The sequence below is a fragment of the Euprymna scolopes genome, chromosome 29 (assembly GCF_053919585.1).
Source record: "Euprymna scolopes isolate OS-2025 chromosome 29, ASM5391958v1, whole genome shotgun sequence".
NCBI lineage: Eukaryota > Metazoa > Mollusca > Cephalopoda > Sepiida > Sepiolidae > Euprymna > Euprymna scolopes.
The window spans coordinates 43,079,883-43,097,432 of NC_136510.1; the positions used below are offsets into that span (position 1 = coordinate 43,079,883).

Below are 17,550 nucleotides of genomic sequence, written 5' to 3' on the forward strand. Positions count from 1 at the left end.
TGCATTATAAAAAGAGTCATTCTAATTTCACTTAAGTTTTATGGGATTTATTAGATTAATTTTAGTACTTGACAAAATTGAATTTATAAAAATAAAAAATGATTTTTATTTTTTAAAAATAAATTTAATAAATGTTAGTAAATAAATAACAATAAAAATGCATTTTCATAATTATAAAAATAAATTTTCTTAATTATTAGGTTGGTGCAGAAATAATGTCGTTTTTGATATGTATATATATATATATATATATATATATATATATATATATATATATATATATAGTTGATAAAAAAACGACATTATTTTTGCACCAACCCTAATATAAAAATATATTTTTATAAATATAAAAATACATTTAAAAAATTTTTCAATTTAAACATTTAAAAAAATTTTCAATTTAAACATTTAAAAAGTTTATAAATCTAAACATTTAAAAAGTTTATAAATTTAAACATTTAAAAATATTTTAAAATTTTTTAAATAAAAAAAAGAAAAAAAAAGATAAAAATAATAAAAAAAAAGAAAAAAAAGGAAAAAAAAGAAAAAAAAAGAAAAGAAAAAAAAGAAAATAATAATAATAATAAAAAAAAGAAAAAAAAGAAGAAAAAAAGAAGCCAATCAAACCTTTGCTTGATAAGATGTGAGAGGACCAACATCAGGATTCTTTCGTTCTTTACGGCTTGGAAATAACCTAAAAGAAAAAGTTTTTGGTCAAATATATAAAAAGAGAAATGTGTTGTCGGTTACATCATGTTTATTGACAGATGTCAGTGAAACAATTTCACCATATTAAGCTAACATAGTAATCTTTAAAAAAAATACATATTTTCATTTTTCTCTAGTAAGAGTGTATGAAATTAGCCTGATGGATATGATTGGTGGCAATGCAATTGACTAGGCAGAGTTCAAACTCTATTGTGTATATTATTGTCATTTATACACTAATACTCTCAGAAAAATCCTACAGCTCATCTTACAGACAAAATAGTAACCAGAATTTAATTGGTCATCTATATATATAAAAGCGAAAATGTGTGTTTGTGTGTGCATGCGTTTTTGTGTATGTCCGCAAAAGGCTTTTTTCCGGGAAGCGATCAGTCGGCTCGCTCCTTCTTAAAACTTTTTATATCACGTCTAAATCATGATACCTACGAGTTAACAATGGGGGTCGCCTGTCTATTTAATTTGCCCGACTTTGAAAAGCTAAATATTCCATATTTTTGGATTGCCACGTGTGCATCCGGCTTTTTCATATAAAAGCGAAATTAATTCGAAGCTGGTGGCATTGTTCCCAGCACGATTGCTGGGAACGTCCAAAAGCCATCAGCTTTGATCAATGCGGAGTTTCTCCTTATATCAGACAATTGCTATTCAATTTGGACAATCCCCTTTTTATGGAGAGCTGGTTTCCCCCCCCCCCCGACATCTAGGGGAAACAAAAAACAAAAAAAAACAAAAAAAAAAAACTACCCCGCAGTAAGTAAAAAACTGCCCCACAGTGAAAGTTGACCTCATTAAGTCATTAAGTGCGGGCACCTGCCAATTCTTAATACTTAAATAAATTCAAAGATGTTTCCGTTACTATTTCTTGCTGGCTGAGCGGTTAAGGTCGCACGTTTTTTTTTTTTTCATACTTTATTTTCCAACTTCGCCTCAAGGCTTCGGGTTCGATCCTTCCTACTTACCTACCAAAACTTTTTTAACCCCCTCCCACACACACAAACACCCGGGCAACGATTTTTTTATTATTTTTTTGTTTTGATTTACCCAAAAGCACACACACCTTTAAACACCCGGGCAACGCCAAGTACCCCAGATAGTATACAATAAATCGTGTTTCTTTTCCATTCAATAACCAAAATGGGTTGATTTGCCATGAAAAAAATAAAAACCAAACCTTCCATTTAATGATAGAAAAGAAAGTGGGTCTCCAGATTAATCACTATGTGTGATAACTAGGGCTATGACAAGAGAATATTCTATTCATTATTTTGACTCTCGAGTATATATCAGTGTACATATCGTATGTTTTTAGATAGAGTGATGTGGTTCTCAATTGTCTATGTCGGATATATACTCGAGAGTCAAAACAATTAAAAGAATATTGTCTTGTCATAGCCCTAGTTAGTAATAATGCTCATAAAATGAAAATAAAATATAGCATTAAACTTTATTATGTACTTACCTGTTAGTAAAAAAAAGAGAGAATACACCAAATATTATGCAAATTCATCCAGTATTTTTGTTTATAAAAAATAAAATCAAAATTAAAAATCCATTCAATCTGCTTTTTTTTTTTTTAATTGGCTGATAGGAGAAATCAAGGTTTTTCTCTCTTGTCGGGAGGCCAATAACAGCTCCTTCACTTAGTGGGAAAATTTACCACAATTTTAGGATGTCAACTTCACTTTTCAAATTTATTCATATTTAACGTTAAACCACTTGAATCATCACTATTTCTATTGGACTATTTCATGTGCATCTCTACATTTAACCAATCAACTTTTTCATTGGATTGTAGCAAATTTTTCTATCTTTCTTAGACATCCATTGAATCTGCATATTTAGCAATAAAAATGCAATTTCAAATAAAAGTTTAATATGCCAAACAAAGTGAGTTATGTACATGTGCCCTATCCGGATATGTGATAAGACTACTTCTTTAGATGATTTTCTGGGATTTAGTAGTTTTTTTTAAGTATAGACATAATTTGTAAGAGTTTATTATTTTGTCAATTGTTCCAGTTTTCTTGCCATTCCTTTGTAATAAAATTGTTTATTGAAAGTTTGTAGTCCGTATATGGGACCTTTATGTTATTTATTTGGAGTTTTAGGGAATTTTTGGCCACCATGTCAGCCTTTTCATTTCCACGGAAACCATAATGACTAAGAATCCAACAGAAGAAGAAAGTTTTGTGTTGTATGATAGAACGGATCCTTTGTAACAGTTTGATTAGTAAGGATTGTTTAATTTTTGATTTTTTTAATGATTCTTGTACTAATAATGAGTCTACAAATATGAATTTCTTGGAGTTTTCGTTGGTGATAATATCTAGAGCCAAGTTTATGGCTGTAATTTCTGTGCTATAGATTAAGAAGTTATTTGATAACCTTTTCTGTCGAACAGTGTTTTCTGAAATAGCGGCACATCCCATTTTGTTTTGATCTTTGGAAACATCCGTGTAAATGTGTGTTCAATTTGAGTAAGAATCCAGAATGTTGTTTAGTTTTTCTCTATAGTTTGAGGGATGAGTATTAGATTTAGAGTATATATTGTCAGATCTAGTATGAATTCAGGTTGATTTAACAGCCAGGGTGGAAGTTCTGTGAAATTTGTTAGTTTCATCTATTGATTTGTCTGTAAGTGGTTTTATCGTTTCTTCCATGTAAAGACCAAAGGGTTTAATTGCATTTTCTTTTTTTCTGGATAGATGTGTGTAGTTAGGATTGAAATTACATTGACAGGCAAAATTTTTTAGGTTTAATTTGAGTTTTAGATAATATTGCAAGTTTAATTTTTCATGTCTCAATTTTAGTTGGAGTTCAGCATATAAGCTTTCTATCGGAGAGGTTTTGAATGAACCCTAGGCAAGTCTTAATTCTGTGTGATGGATGGGGTCCAGAGTTTTAAGATAACCTTTTTTGATTAAACCATATATAAAGCTTCTGTAGTCTAGTTTGGCTCTTGTAAGGTTCTTATATAATTTTAGGAGTGACGAACAGTCTGATCTCCACTCAGTATTTGCTATAACATTTAATAGTAGTAGGGTTTGAAACATTTTTGTTTTAAATATTTCAAGTGAGGGATGAAGGAGAGTTATTTGTCAAAAATAAGTCCCAGAAATTTATGTTGATCAGCTATTTCGATTTTTGTTCAAAACAGAAATTTATGTTGATCAGCTATTTCGATTTTTGTTCAAAAATGCACAATGACCCTACTCTCAACCTAAAGGTTGAGAGTAGGGTCATTGTGCATTTTTCTATGGTTACAGAAATGGGCACATTTAGTTTTGGTTGTTGAAAATTTAAAGTCATATTCTGTGGCCCATTGTGTTAGTTTGTTTATGCATATCTGTAGTTGGTGTTCTGAAGTATGAATATTATTTTATCTATGGCAGATTACAAGGTTATTCACATAAGGAGCCATTTATCTCATTGCTTAGACAAGTTACAATATTATTGATTTTTATATTGAAGAGCATAACTGATAAAATACCAGTTCAGTTGTTTATTTATCATTGCAGAGACAACTTGTCCATATAATTGGTCTGAAATTTTGTGGATCTGAACTGTGTTTCTCTGGCTTATGGAAGGGGATCTCGATAGCATGTTTCCAACTATTCGGTAATTTTCCCTTGAACCATATTTTGTTGAGTATGTTTAAAACATGTGTTATTGATTTGGGAGGAAGTTGTTTCAGAAACTCATAATGTATCTCATCCGTACCGGTAGCTGTATTATGTGCTTCGTTTATGGCTTTTAAGAGTTCATTTTCAGTAAAAGAATAGTTATATTCTTCTTTGTTGTTTGAATTGAAATTTAATTTGTTCATCTTTTTTTCTGTATCTTGTTTTGTCTTTTGGAAGGACTGACTAATTTTTAATGGAAGGATTGTTTTGAAAAGTTTTAGTGAGAAGCTTTGTCTCTGTTATTTTAATGTTGTTTTGTAGATGATTTAAAAGGGGAGGGTAAGTTTTTGCCCAAAATTTTCCTTACCATGTTCCACACTTGTTTGGGGTTTGTATTTGAGTTTATTTTATTTATATAATCTTTCCATGATTTCCTCTGATAACTTTACATACTATTGCTCTTTTTTGCTTAAAAAGATTTAAATTGTACTTCGTTGGTTGGGAGTTGAATTTTTGTAAAGCAGTTTTACGCAGGCGAATTGCTTTTTGGCATTCATCGTTAAATCAGAGTCTTTGGTGTTTGTTATTCTGCTACTTTTAGTTATACATTCATGTGCAATGGCTAGTGATGTTTTAGAAAAATATTCTATAGATTTATTTGAGTTTTCCTCCGCTGAGAGTTTTTGTTGGCAATTTTTTTATATTCCTCCCAATTTGTTTTTTTTTATTTTCCATTGGGAAAGATGGTTATTTGTTTCTTTCAGATTTATTAAAACTACTGAAAAATGGTTACTACCCTATGAATCTTCTAGGACCTTCCAGCTGTAGTCCATGAAGATAGTGGGGGTCACCCAATGATAGATCTAGTAGGTGCCTGAAGTGGGATGAAGGTATAAGTTGGATTTATTGTTTAATATGCACAAGTCGGTGTTGTTAATAATTTTTTCAAGATTTTTTCCTTTCTTACCCAAGTATGCAGATCCCCATATATCATCATGACTATTAAAGTCACCTAACAGTAAGACAGGGTTAGGTAACTGGTTTATTATTTCGTTCAACTCTGTTTTCTTTATTGGATCCTAGGGTGGAATGCAGATAATGCAGATATTTATAGTTCTGTGTAGTGTGGCTGCTGTAGCAATGTCGTGAACATTAGTTTCTAGATCTGTTTTATTTTGTGGGATATTATTTCTAATAAGGATAGATACTCTGTTGGGTATTGTGGATGTGATTGCATTGTTTGTAGTTTTTTATATTTATTTTATCTTCAATGTTTAAAAAGGTTTTTGGAAACATATGATGACTGGTTGATGGTTTGTTAGAAGTAATAGGTCATTTATGTTAGGTTTTAGGCCTCAGCTGTTCCATTGGATGAGTTTTTGGGTTATGGTTTGGTTTTATGTATTTATTTTTAACTTTTGTTAGTCGTTAGTGTCTGATCTTCGATCTTAGGTGTCCATTTCCTCAAATCTGTTTTGGATTGGGTTTCTTAGTCTGGAAGTTGAGCATGGCCTATTGTGGCTTGTTTGTTGGTTGGTGGTTTGTTTCCTTTTCCTTCATAAGCACTTTTTGATGTCTTTTTTTTTTTTTTTTTTACACAGAAGTCACCACTTATCAATGCCCAGAGGCCACTCGAGGATAAGGGTTAATGAGTATACATTAGCCAATGTGATTATAGCGTAGTAAACATAAGTAGAGGAAATTTCGTCAAATTAAGTATAAAACTATTTCTTAATTGTTGCCAGGTTTAAGTTTTAAAGATGATTGGTCGGATTATATGACTTTTTTTTTTTTTTTTACACAGGCATCAACACATTATCAAGGCCAAGAGGCCACTCGAGGATAAGGGTTAAAGAGTGTACAGTAGAAATTGGACAATATAGTAATCAATTCGGTAAATTTGTTAACTTATATGGAACGGCTCATCAAGAACTTGTTTACGTCAGACTTGAAGACAACCATATTGTAGTCAGCCGGAAAGCAGGAAAACAGAAGACAATTCCACAGACGTGCAGTTCTAAGAAAGAAGCTTTGTTCATGGAATCTACGTTTAGGTTTAGGCACAGATAAAGAGTGGGGGGAATTATTGATAGTGTTTTCCGCTAGACGAGTGTTTCTTGTGAAAGTTTGGCGAGGGGGGACCATAGACTGAAGCTCAGTCGAACACTTTCCATGAAAATAATGATACAGCAGAGACAAACTTGCAACATCTCTTCTGTGAGATAGAGGTTGCAGGGAAGAGAAAAGGACATACGAGGCTACAAAGTCCATTTTGAACTCTATCAAGGCAGGACAAGTCCTTTCTAGCAGCTCCTGCCCAGATGTGGCAACAGTATTCCATCCTTGGACGTACCTGGCTCTTATATAGATAAAGAATTGCATCAGCAGGGAGATATCTACTGGATCGATAGAAAGATCCCACCATTTTTCCAGCAAATGTAGCACTTTGGGATTTTATGGGTCTTGAGTTGAGTTTTGGTTTGAGAGTTTTGTTCAGTTTTGTAATCTTTATTTTCACTGTTGATTTGTTTTATAGTTTTTTTGAACTCTTCCATTAGTTCCCTTATTTCATTGAGTAATTTCATAATATCTTCAGGTTTGATGTTTGATGAATTTGTTTTTGTTGTTTGGTTATTTAATCCGGTGGTATGCTGTATGTTTTGTTTTTTTTTCGTTATTTCAGAGTATCTTGTATTTTCGGCTAGGTTACAAGCTTCTTGGAAGGTTATATTTTTGGTATGTTTTATTTTAATAATTTCTTTTCCTTTCTTCCATTTATCATATTCTTTTGAGTTTGCACTATGGTTGTTTTGTCCATTAGTACATTTTAGCTCTTTTTTATAAACTGTATGGGTCTCATTTTTTTTCCACACCTCATGCATACTTAAAAGCGTGTGCACCGATCTTGATGGTGTCCGCACCTTTGGCAGTTGTAGCATCTGAAGGAGTTTGGTATGTTTGGTTTGGTGTTTATTTTTTCATACTCTATTTTGATGTTGCTTGGGATTTGATGAGTGTTAAAAGTTGGGCTGTAAGAGTTTCACCATATCTTTTAATTTGGATTCTTTTTACATCGATAAGATTTTGGTTTCTCCAGTTAGTCTTGATTTTTTCCAAGGAAAACAAGGATAATTCTGAACTCTAGATCACTCTTTTACTGATATTCAGCATTTTGTGGGGGTAAATTTTTACTTTTCGGCTGTTAAAAAGTCTTCATTTAAAGATTTCTATTATATGATTTTGGCTTTCTACTTCCACTAGTAGTATGTCGTTATTTAGTTTCTTGACCATTTTAGATTTGATGCTTGAAAATATTTTCTCTATTTTGAAGGGAGATACTTTTGTTATCGGTTCTCCTTTGGTTGCTTCTATAACTATAAAATAAGGAAGATTTTGATATAGATTTTCGGTTTTGGGATTCAGTTTCTGAATCTGAACTAGATTTATCTGAAACTTCAGTAGGTTTTTTTTAGGCTTTTATTTGACATTTACATATTTTGGATTTTTCATTTCTCCTGCTCCCCACCCGCCTTGAAGTCTTGTATGAGAAGTGTTGATGGGGACGCGGGCATTCGTCCCAACACAACAAGGATACAGGAGAAGTATACTCATCTTGTTGATGAACTCAAGCACTCATACTTCTTTCGTCTTTTCTAATGGCCTCATTTCTAGAAAAGATGTTAGTTTTTCAGCCATGTTTTATCCATTCTTTAGCAAGTTGATTGACCCTTCAGCCACTGCTTACTAAATCAGTTTACTGTCTAATGTGAGGAGCATGCGCATATTTTCTTGTTGTGTTTGTCTGATTTAGTGCTAATCATGACCGACTGATAGATTGGATTGGGCCTATCCAACCATCCATCTTAGCCTAAGTAAGGATCAAAGTGACGTGTTGCATTTAATGTTCTAATAAGACCTTGAACATGATCTGCTCAACCACCAGGATCCCGTCCATAGACATTACAGGTTGCCACCAAATAGTCATTGAGGGACTTTTACTCTCTGCACGAGGGCAGTCTGTATTCTAAAGCCCTACTGACAGGGCCAGATTCTGGCTTGAGGTATTTGCTTGTCTAGTCATACTGAAAATCTGTGATACAGCAAAACAGTGTTTGTGGACGGTTATATGCTCCCCTTTGTGGGTAGAGCTTTCATAAGGAAATCGCCAACTGCTGAAAAGAAATTGCTCATTGGATAAAAAAAATTAAAGCTCACTGGCAATTAACAATGTTTACATAGAGATTTCGCTTACATTCAGCAAGTGTCGAACAATTGTGTAGGTCAGAAGTGGCAACTGTCAGCTTGATGGAGGAGTTTTGATTCCAGCTTATGGCACTTGTCTAGCCACACTCAAGAGCTGTGATACAGCAAAGGAGTCTGTCTGTGGATGACCATATTAAATATATAACCACTCGTCTTCCATACTTTAAACAAATAAAATATGAATCCCCCCCACCTCATCGACAATGATTTAAATATCCGGGTATGAGTCATATGTCTCACACCTATCATATGTCTCACACCTATCATATATCAATTGAAATAATGAAACCAATAAGTTTTATACAAGTTATCAAACAAAGCTCAACTTCAATAAGCTATAGATTAGCTACCAATTCCAGTAATATAAATATATTGCAAAAACATAAAAAAATAAATATAAAACAGTCATTAAAAATCGTGGATATGAGGACAAATTAATATTCAATAAAAGCAGTCAAATAAAAGCAACAGAAAACAAAATATAGTCTGGTTCAGTCAACCGTATAACAGTTGGTATGACACTAATTTTTGACACCAATAGCAAAAAATACAAGATGAAATTTATAGTAATTTTTACTCTATATGAAAGAAGATCAGGTTTGAAATCGCATATACAGCGTGGAACAATAACAGTGTCACCAAAAGAAAGAAACATTAGAGCTTTATTTTTGAACTTTTATTGAAAATATCAATTCAGGTAACTTGATTATGTAGTAGAGCTGACATCTATTAGCCTCGGCATAATCGCATTGACATACAGGTTCTCGCCAGATCACTGAAGTTAAGCAATGTCGAGCCTGGCCACTACCAGATAGGTGACCATTTGGGAAGGCGAGGTGCTGTATGTACCGCAAGATAAAATACCAGGTTGGGAAACTGGCGTGGTCTATCCTTCTCTCGGGGGTAGATGGGCCTCTCTTAAGCCATGGTAGGCAACCCATCTAGTGATGGTGTCACAAAAAAAAAAAAAAAATGCCCTTGATAGTCCTGGTGAAGCATCACGTATTCAGCTACGGACAAGATTTGAATTCCACTACAAACTCGTGTAGCGAGTTCAATCTCGGCTGTGGCAGCATGTTACATTACATTAGCCTCAATTACCACTTCGATATGGGAGCATGCCCTTTCCACAAGTGTCGGCAGGAGCTTGGCAAATACTCGTTGGATAGCAGTGATCAGGCTGGCTTTGGTGTTGAGGGAGGTCATTTTGGTAATGTTTTTGACGTATGATCAAACAAAATTGTTCAGCGGGTTTCGGTCGGGGGAGGAGAGGGCTAGTGAGAGAAGGGTACAAAGTCGTAGCCTCACTCCTTCTGAAGCCTAGCCTGGTTCTCTTTGGACTTGTGGGCCGGCGCTGAGTCCTGGTGCCACACCCAGAGTCTGCCAGTGGCTACCTGATTGCACTAGGGGATCACCACATCCTTCATCCAGGTACACTTTGGTGTTGACTTTCAAGCTGACTTTGAAGATGTAAGGTGACATGATGTTGCCCTCACTTGAAACCACACCGAAGACTACAACCATGGACAGAAACTTTATTTTCATCACCCTGACCATGTCCTTATTTGTGGCAATCTGGCGATGTATTTTAAGGATGCTGGCAATGGTACTGCCATAACTTGGATCGGTAGTGAGCATGAGTTGTACAAGCGGCACATCTCCGATCTCGCTCATACAACATTGTGTCACTTTCAGACATAATACAAGGTTCCTATCGCTCTTGACATTTGTACACAACTTGCCAACTAGTAGATGACCTGCAACAATAAAAGAAAACCGGTTTCATCAAGCGGAAATGGAATCATGTCGTCTTTCTAGGGCAACAATTTTATTCTACCCTGTAAAAATTTATTTTACACTCCATAAAACCGGCGAAATTTGATTTGAACATTGCAAAATGAAAAAAAAAAAAAAAAAAAAAAAAATCAATATTTAAATTATTTTATTAAATTCCTCTTTATTCTAGGAAATATCAATTATTAATCCCTATAACTATGCATTATTTAAAGTTTAAATCCTTGAATTAAAGTACCACACTAAAATAATATTATTTAGAAACTCATTCTTAACATGGGATGGTGTTTCACTGTTTTATAACTATTCTCTATGCTCACTTATTATACGGTCATCTTGGGAATTTTGATAAACATTTAAAAAGTGAAAATTAAACAAAATACCAGTGTCATGATTACTCCATATTACTTGTATTTCAAATTAAATAAACGCTTTAAAATAAGTTCAAACGCACAAAAATAAAAAAAATTATCCAGAATCTTGGTTTTGGCAACATTTGTTATATGTTTGTTTGTTTCACTACATTACATTTCTTCTTTTAGATTTATGATTAGGTAATAATGGTTTAACATTCAATATGAGTTATTCTATAGCTGTTATCTTTTAATGCTTTGTTATAAAAAACAAACATGTTCAAAGATTTTTTGTTGGAGGAGATATTACCAATTTTTTTCTATTGATTTTGGTAGATGTATGATTATTCTGTGGTGGTTTGAGAGTGGGTGGATGTAGCTTTGGTTTTGTTTATTTTGTACATAGTTTATAGGTATCTTATCTAAGTTGAAAGTTATGTTTAGAAAATTAATGTAGATTTGCCTTACATTATGTTTTGTATATGGTTTATAGGTTGAAAGTTATTTCTAGAATATTAAATTGTTTAGCATTGGACGTTTTTTGTTTTTTTTTTACTTTAAGTCTTGATATTTTCATTTCTTTAAAAATTTAAGCATTCATTCAAAAGCTATAATATTTATACAGTTGCGTGACTAAAGTGAATATGGGGTTGTGTAAACTCAAATACATTTTACTCTTTTTATTTTTTTTAAATTTTCGCTTTGTGAGGTGTTGCACTGGATGTCTCATATTTTTCTCTCTCTTTATCCATTTATCATCACTTTTGCTTTGCTTTGTCTAGAGGTCAGACATTTGATATTTTACAAGCTCACCCTCCAGTCTTCATGGGCCAACAGGTAAACTGTCTCCAAATTCCACTCTATACAATCTTGTCGAATCACTTATAAGTTTTCCTTTGTCAGCCAACTTTCCTGCGATTCAAGACATCCATGCTACTTCAACAGTTTATCGAGGAGGATTAATCTTCCACGCAATTATAGCTAATCTTTCCTAGTGATCCTTGTATGGGCGGATGCATTCTATAGTCGCACATAATATCTCCAAATTCCATCTGTACGATCATATTGAATCACACCATATGATTGTACCAGCATAACCATTTCATGTATAGGATGAACCTCTACACTTGGCAAATATAGTGCTTTCAGCAAATCCTCTGATCTAATGTGTTGGTTTGGTCAGATTTCACATTACAGACCCAACTAATCATGTATCTATCATTGCATTGCACGCAGGTGAGATAGGGCTAGGTGAGAACCCAGCATTCGTTGCCATAATAACATGATACTCCTGACACAGTAAAACAAATCAAAATAAGCATATGTGATAACTCCCAGAGTTAGGAAGTAAAATAAAAAGCAAGTAAAAATATATACAGAAAAAAAGAGGAAATAAGTCTATCAGTAAAACAAAGGTATAAGAAGTTATTCACGAAGGCACACAAATAGAAAATTTAAATAAGATTGTTAATCAAGGTGTGGGAGTGGTTTGGGACAAAAGGACCAAACAATAGAAGTCAATATGTCTAGAATTAGCTTACAGCCACTTTTAAGAGTGGCAATGATTTTCGCAACAGTTTATGACAATTACAGAAAGTTTACGGACAGTCTTGAGTTTACGACAGTTAAAGACAGTGTCCATTTGGGTCAGTTGGTGATCAGAGTCAAAGCAGGGTGAGAGTAGATTGGGCCGAGAAGAAAATTGCTGGGACCTGACACAACTAGTAACAGGTGTTTGAAGTTCCTATTACTACACTTTGTGTCAGGATCACACACACACACACACACACACACACACACACACACACACACACACACACACACACAACTTAACTGTTCTGATCCTGTGTTTTATCATAGCACAACCACAAAAATGATTATTGGGTCACACATACGTAAAAGGTATAAATATATTTAACCAATGCATGTATCCATTGTGTTCTTCAAGTAGTTTGTACCTGCCTTATCATTGGTATAGTATATATGATTATGCCGGTTTTATTAATTAGTTAATTATCATTAACAAGAATTATCTGGTAGTCATTTAAACCTCATACAAGCAATAAATACAAAGGGTGTTCCAAAAGTAAGACATTCTATTTTTTTTTTTTTTTTACTCAGAAACTAAAACGTTAAAGAGCTATGAAGACGGGAATTAAACAAGCAACCTTTTATGTTCCAGAATTTATTTTTCTACATAGTCACCACCATTTTCAATGCACTTTTGCCAACTGCTTTTGATGCCTCGGTTATAAAAGTTTGGAGCAGACTTTGTCACTCACATCTCTGTCGCCATTCTAAAATCGACCGACCCATCTCCTAACTGTGCTGAAAGCGACGGCTTTGTTAACATTCAACAGGTGCCGACAAATGTTGATCATTTCTTTTTTTCTGCATGGAGGAATTCAATGAAGCATTCCTGCTTCTGACGCACGTCCATGACAGGGAGTTGCTTTTTTAGAGTCTCACACCGTAAATATCTGCAACAGAGAGATTAAACTTTCAGGTCATGAATGCAAAAGTTCAGTCATCGTAACAAATGCAATTTGCAATCCCCTATGATGAATTCGGGCGGAATAAAAAAATAGGAGGCATTACTTTTGGAACATCCCTCATAGTTACTTGGTTTGCTGCAAAATGTTAAATGGAAAATATTTGTTGTTAAAACAGTTGCTGCGAGAATCTTGCATTAGCTAGATATAATGTAAGGTTCAGATAAGTAGCGCTACTACTCGTCATATCTTTTGTGAAGATGACCTGGTCAGAAGCAGCTTCTATATAAGCATGAAGTATTCTGTTGAATAAATTTCATAAAATATATTTGAAATAATTAAAATTGTAGTCATATCTCATCAGGAAAATATATAGGCTTTTTGAGGAAAAAAAAATGAACATATTTATTCCTGAGAAAGGAGTTGCGGGTCACATATATGCGTAAGGTACGAATGTGTTTAACTCACCACTGCATATATCCGTTGTGTTCTTCGAGTAGTTTGTACCTGCCTTGCCATTGTGATAAAATGTCTTCTATCTTCTCACCTGAAAATGAAGACCAAAAAATGTTCCTCAGTTTTTTTTTTTTTTGTTTATAAAGAAAATTAAATTTGGTATGGCACTGGATGAAGCTGATATAACGATTTCCCAAACAATTAAAACCACAAAATTTCTGTAAATATTTGGATTCTATTGTAGCAGCATCAAATATGAGTATGCAAAAAAAGTGTTTAAAAAAAAAAAAATGGAAATTTCTATCTAGGGTTAAAATAAGAAAAAAAAATTTCATTAAAGAGTAAATTAAGGGGTAGGCTGACGTATTCAGAAGTTATGTCCCCGGAAAAAATTTGTGACAGAGAGGCGAGAATGATCCTGCCCCTTGAGTGTTCAGTTCCTAGATGAATACAGATTTCATTATCCACCCCATCATATACCCATGCAGGATTAATGAGAGAGACGTTGACTCAGATGTACTTGCTGTAAATGTAAATTGTTGAAAAAAGTAAATAAAAAACTCAGAGCAAATAATGAAGTTAATTGTTGTTCTTTCTAATTATTTCAATTATTGCAACCACAAGGGGAGAAAAAAAATCAACATTTCTACAGCTACTAATGCCACTGAGAGACATCATATATTGAGCCAGTAGTTGCTTAGTTTATTGTTAACTGCCGGGTAATGCCAACAGGCTCGTCAGGCATTTTGTGTAGACCAAAGTGCTCTGCTTTTTAATTTCCTCCTTTTGACCTTGTGTCACATCTTCTAGCGATGTGGGGGAGGTAAATATTAACTACTTGCTATATATCAACACAAGATGCGGCTGTTTCTTGTCAGTGAAAAAAATTACAGGTCACCTGGTGAGGTCAAAAAGGATTCCTCATTTCAAACATTACACTCGAGCAAGATTTGGAAGTCCTGCTCAAGATTCTTCGAATTTTAATTTCTTCTTAAAACCCCTTAAACTTAAGACTTAAATTTTTAAAAATTTTCTAAAATATCTCTTCTTCAGCTACTTTCTAACGTAAGAGATGTTGCTAGTCTTTCTCTGCTCTGTCGTTATTTTCATGCTAAGTGCTTGACTGAGTTCCAAGCTAAGATTCCCTTCTGTACCAGATTCACAACAAAAACTTGTCAAGCTACAATAATTGCCAATAATTTCTCTCTCTCTCTCTCTCTCTCTCTCTGCCTAAAACTAAACGGAGCTTCCATGAACAAAGTTTATTTCCTAAACCCACAGTTTGTGAAAAATGAGCTGCTCTCAAGCCGTTTTCAAGTTCAATGTAAGCAAATTCCTAATGAGCTGTCCTCTTAAATAATAAAATTCTGTCTAGCATTGCATAATTGTATTTTACCATGAATCATATTAAGATTCAATGTTTTAACTGTTGAAATGAATCTCATTTGTTTTTACGAAAGATGATATAATTTTGCCATTTTTTTTTTAATGATCAATTTTCATTTACCACAAGACAACATGATATACTTGTAAAGATTTTTCACTCGTTCGAAGCTAGCATTCTTAGTTGTACACCAAAAATTGTGTTTCTGAATTTTTTAGATGAGTATTGGTTATTTGTATTATCTGTATTATTCAAACTACTGTTCTCATCTTGATTGTCACTTCCATGTTTCGGTCGATGTAGCCTCCTTCATGTGTATCTTGTTGAACTTGGGAATCTTTCTGTCGAACTCAGTAATATGCATGGAATTTTGAGTAGAACTTTTGATTTAATTTATGGGAGTAACATGCTCTCGTTCCATCAGCCATCACTGGATAGAGGTCCTAAGTAATTTACAATTGTATTTTTTTGGTCGCCCACAAAATCATTTAATGGATTAAAAAAAATAAATAAATAAATAAAATATATATATATATATATATATATATATATATATATATATATATATATATATAAGGATTCTAGACATAAGGTTTAGTATCATTATATCTTAATATTAATATTTGTAAGGGAACAGAAAAGTGATGAAAAACTGTTCTTTTCAAAGAATTAATTTTACCCTTCCTGGGATGAGTATTCTAGTAAATATATATTAAAAAAAAAAAAAAAAAAAATTTTTTTTTTTACTTGGGGGCTGGGGATTTACCGCATAGCAAGGTCAATGAGACAGAGGTTGGAGTTTGTCTGACAGTACAAAGACTCTTTTTGTGAATCCTGTCTAAGAGGGAAAAACTAGTGATAGATGCACCAGACCATACACGGGCGAATTATGATATAAAATACTCTCAGGTGTAAGTGTGTGTGTGGGGGGGTATATTTTAAAATTTAATCCATTGTTGTATCTAGACTATAATTTAAGCAAAAGATGAAAATCTTGTTTGCAATCCAGTCTAACTTTGAAACAATGAAAAAGAAAAAAAAAAGTACATTCAGAATAGATGAGGGCTGTTCATTCATCTATAATCGAAACACACTTATGTTAAATTAGGTTTTTTGCAAGGTCCTCAGTCGTAAGCCAAGTGATACATGTTAGTTCTGTGCATTGCATTATTTTCAGTATTTTCCGGTGAATGTGTTGGAAACTATCTTATTAGCTGTTTGTGAAGAAAGGTTTAGTTGTTTTATTTTATAGCATATCAACTCTATTTGGGTTATTTAATGCTGAATCCAGTAATTTTGGAAAAAAAAAAAAAAAAAAGTTTTATGCTTTAAGTTCTTTATATCTTCAAATATTTATTTATGGTGTTTGGTTTGGTTGTTTTGTTTTGCAGTATATCAACCCTTTTCAGGTTATTTAATGCTGAGTATGGTAATTCTTGAAAAGTTTTATGCTTCAAGTTCTTTATATTATCAAATATTTATTCATGGTCGTTTTGTAGAGAAAAATTGCTGTTTGTTTTTGGCTTTACTGGACATGATTGAGTTTTGCAAAGGGAAAAGAAAAAAAGAACAATAACATCAAGATTTGGTGCGTTTAAGTCAGGAAGTCGATATCTTTAGACAGCCTGGTCTGGTAGCACCAGTAGTAAAAAAAGAATGAATACATACGAAAGGGGAGGGAGGATGATGAATAATTCCACTTTATTTATGAAAAACAAAAAAAGCCAATTAAATATTGGTTAAAATTATATATAAAAATATAAGAAATCGATCGAAAGTAAAATTTTCCTTTCCAGCAACACAACATCTACCGTAAATGAATAGCCAAAGAGATTTTTTTTTTAATCAAAAGCCGATTTAGGCCCAACGTGTGAAAACATGTTGCCGTGAAAACCCATTATATATAATTTTTTTTTAAGTACTTTGACAAAAAATAAAACTTAGGAGGCCCCCAGAGTGCTGTTGAAACCATCTTTTTCATAGAAAGCATGTTTGGACAAACCCTGTGAAAATATTGTGGCTGTTAAAAATGACTGTATAACTTGTTTACAATAATTTCAGTACAGTGTCAGAAAATAAAACTACGTAGGTCTTCAGGTGGCTAAAGTGAAAACCATACTTGGTGAGAAATCCTGTGAAAATATGTTGTTGCTGTTTAAAGCTATTGTATATAATCATGGTCACGATATATAGTCGCTTTTCCTATACTATTTTAAGTATAGTAATATAGTGTAAAAGTAACAAGGCTTCCAGAGTACTGCCGAAAATTCACTCATCTATTCCAACGAAAAAATGCTTGGACCAAACCAGTTAAAATATGATGTTGCCGTTAAAATCAAATGTATATACGTTTTTTTTTTTTTAGAACTAGTATAAGTATGGTGAAACAAAATAAAACATTTTCTCTGGAAAGTTTTGTGAAAAACATTTTGTTTTCTGGGAAAAGGTGAATTGGG

At 33.2% G+C, this 17,550-nt stretch overlaps 1 protein-coding gene across 2 annotated transcripts in view; it reads right to left on the reverse strand.

Annotated features, from left to right (window-relative positions):
* The window catches only part of LOC145252619 (opioid growth factor receptor-like protein 1), a 163,260-nt gene that overhangs the window by 14,405 nt on the left and 131,305 nt on the right, over positions 1–17,550 (reverse strand). For both annotated transcript variants that reach the window (XM_080112337.1, XM_080112336.1), the window contains 2 exons: positions 13,723–13,801; positions 628–694 (listed from right to left, as the gene is read on the reverse strand). In XM_080112337.1, coding sequence (XP_079968463.1) covers positions 628–694; positions 13,723–13,801 — 146 coding nt within the window. The remainder of the gene's footprint in view (positions 1–627; positions 695–13,722; positions 13,802–17,550) is intronic.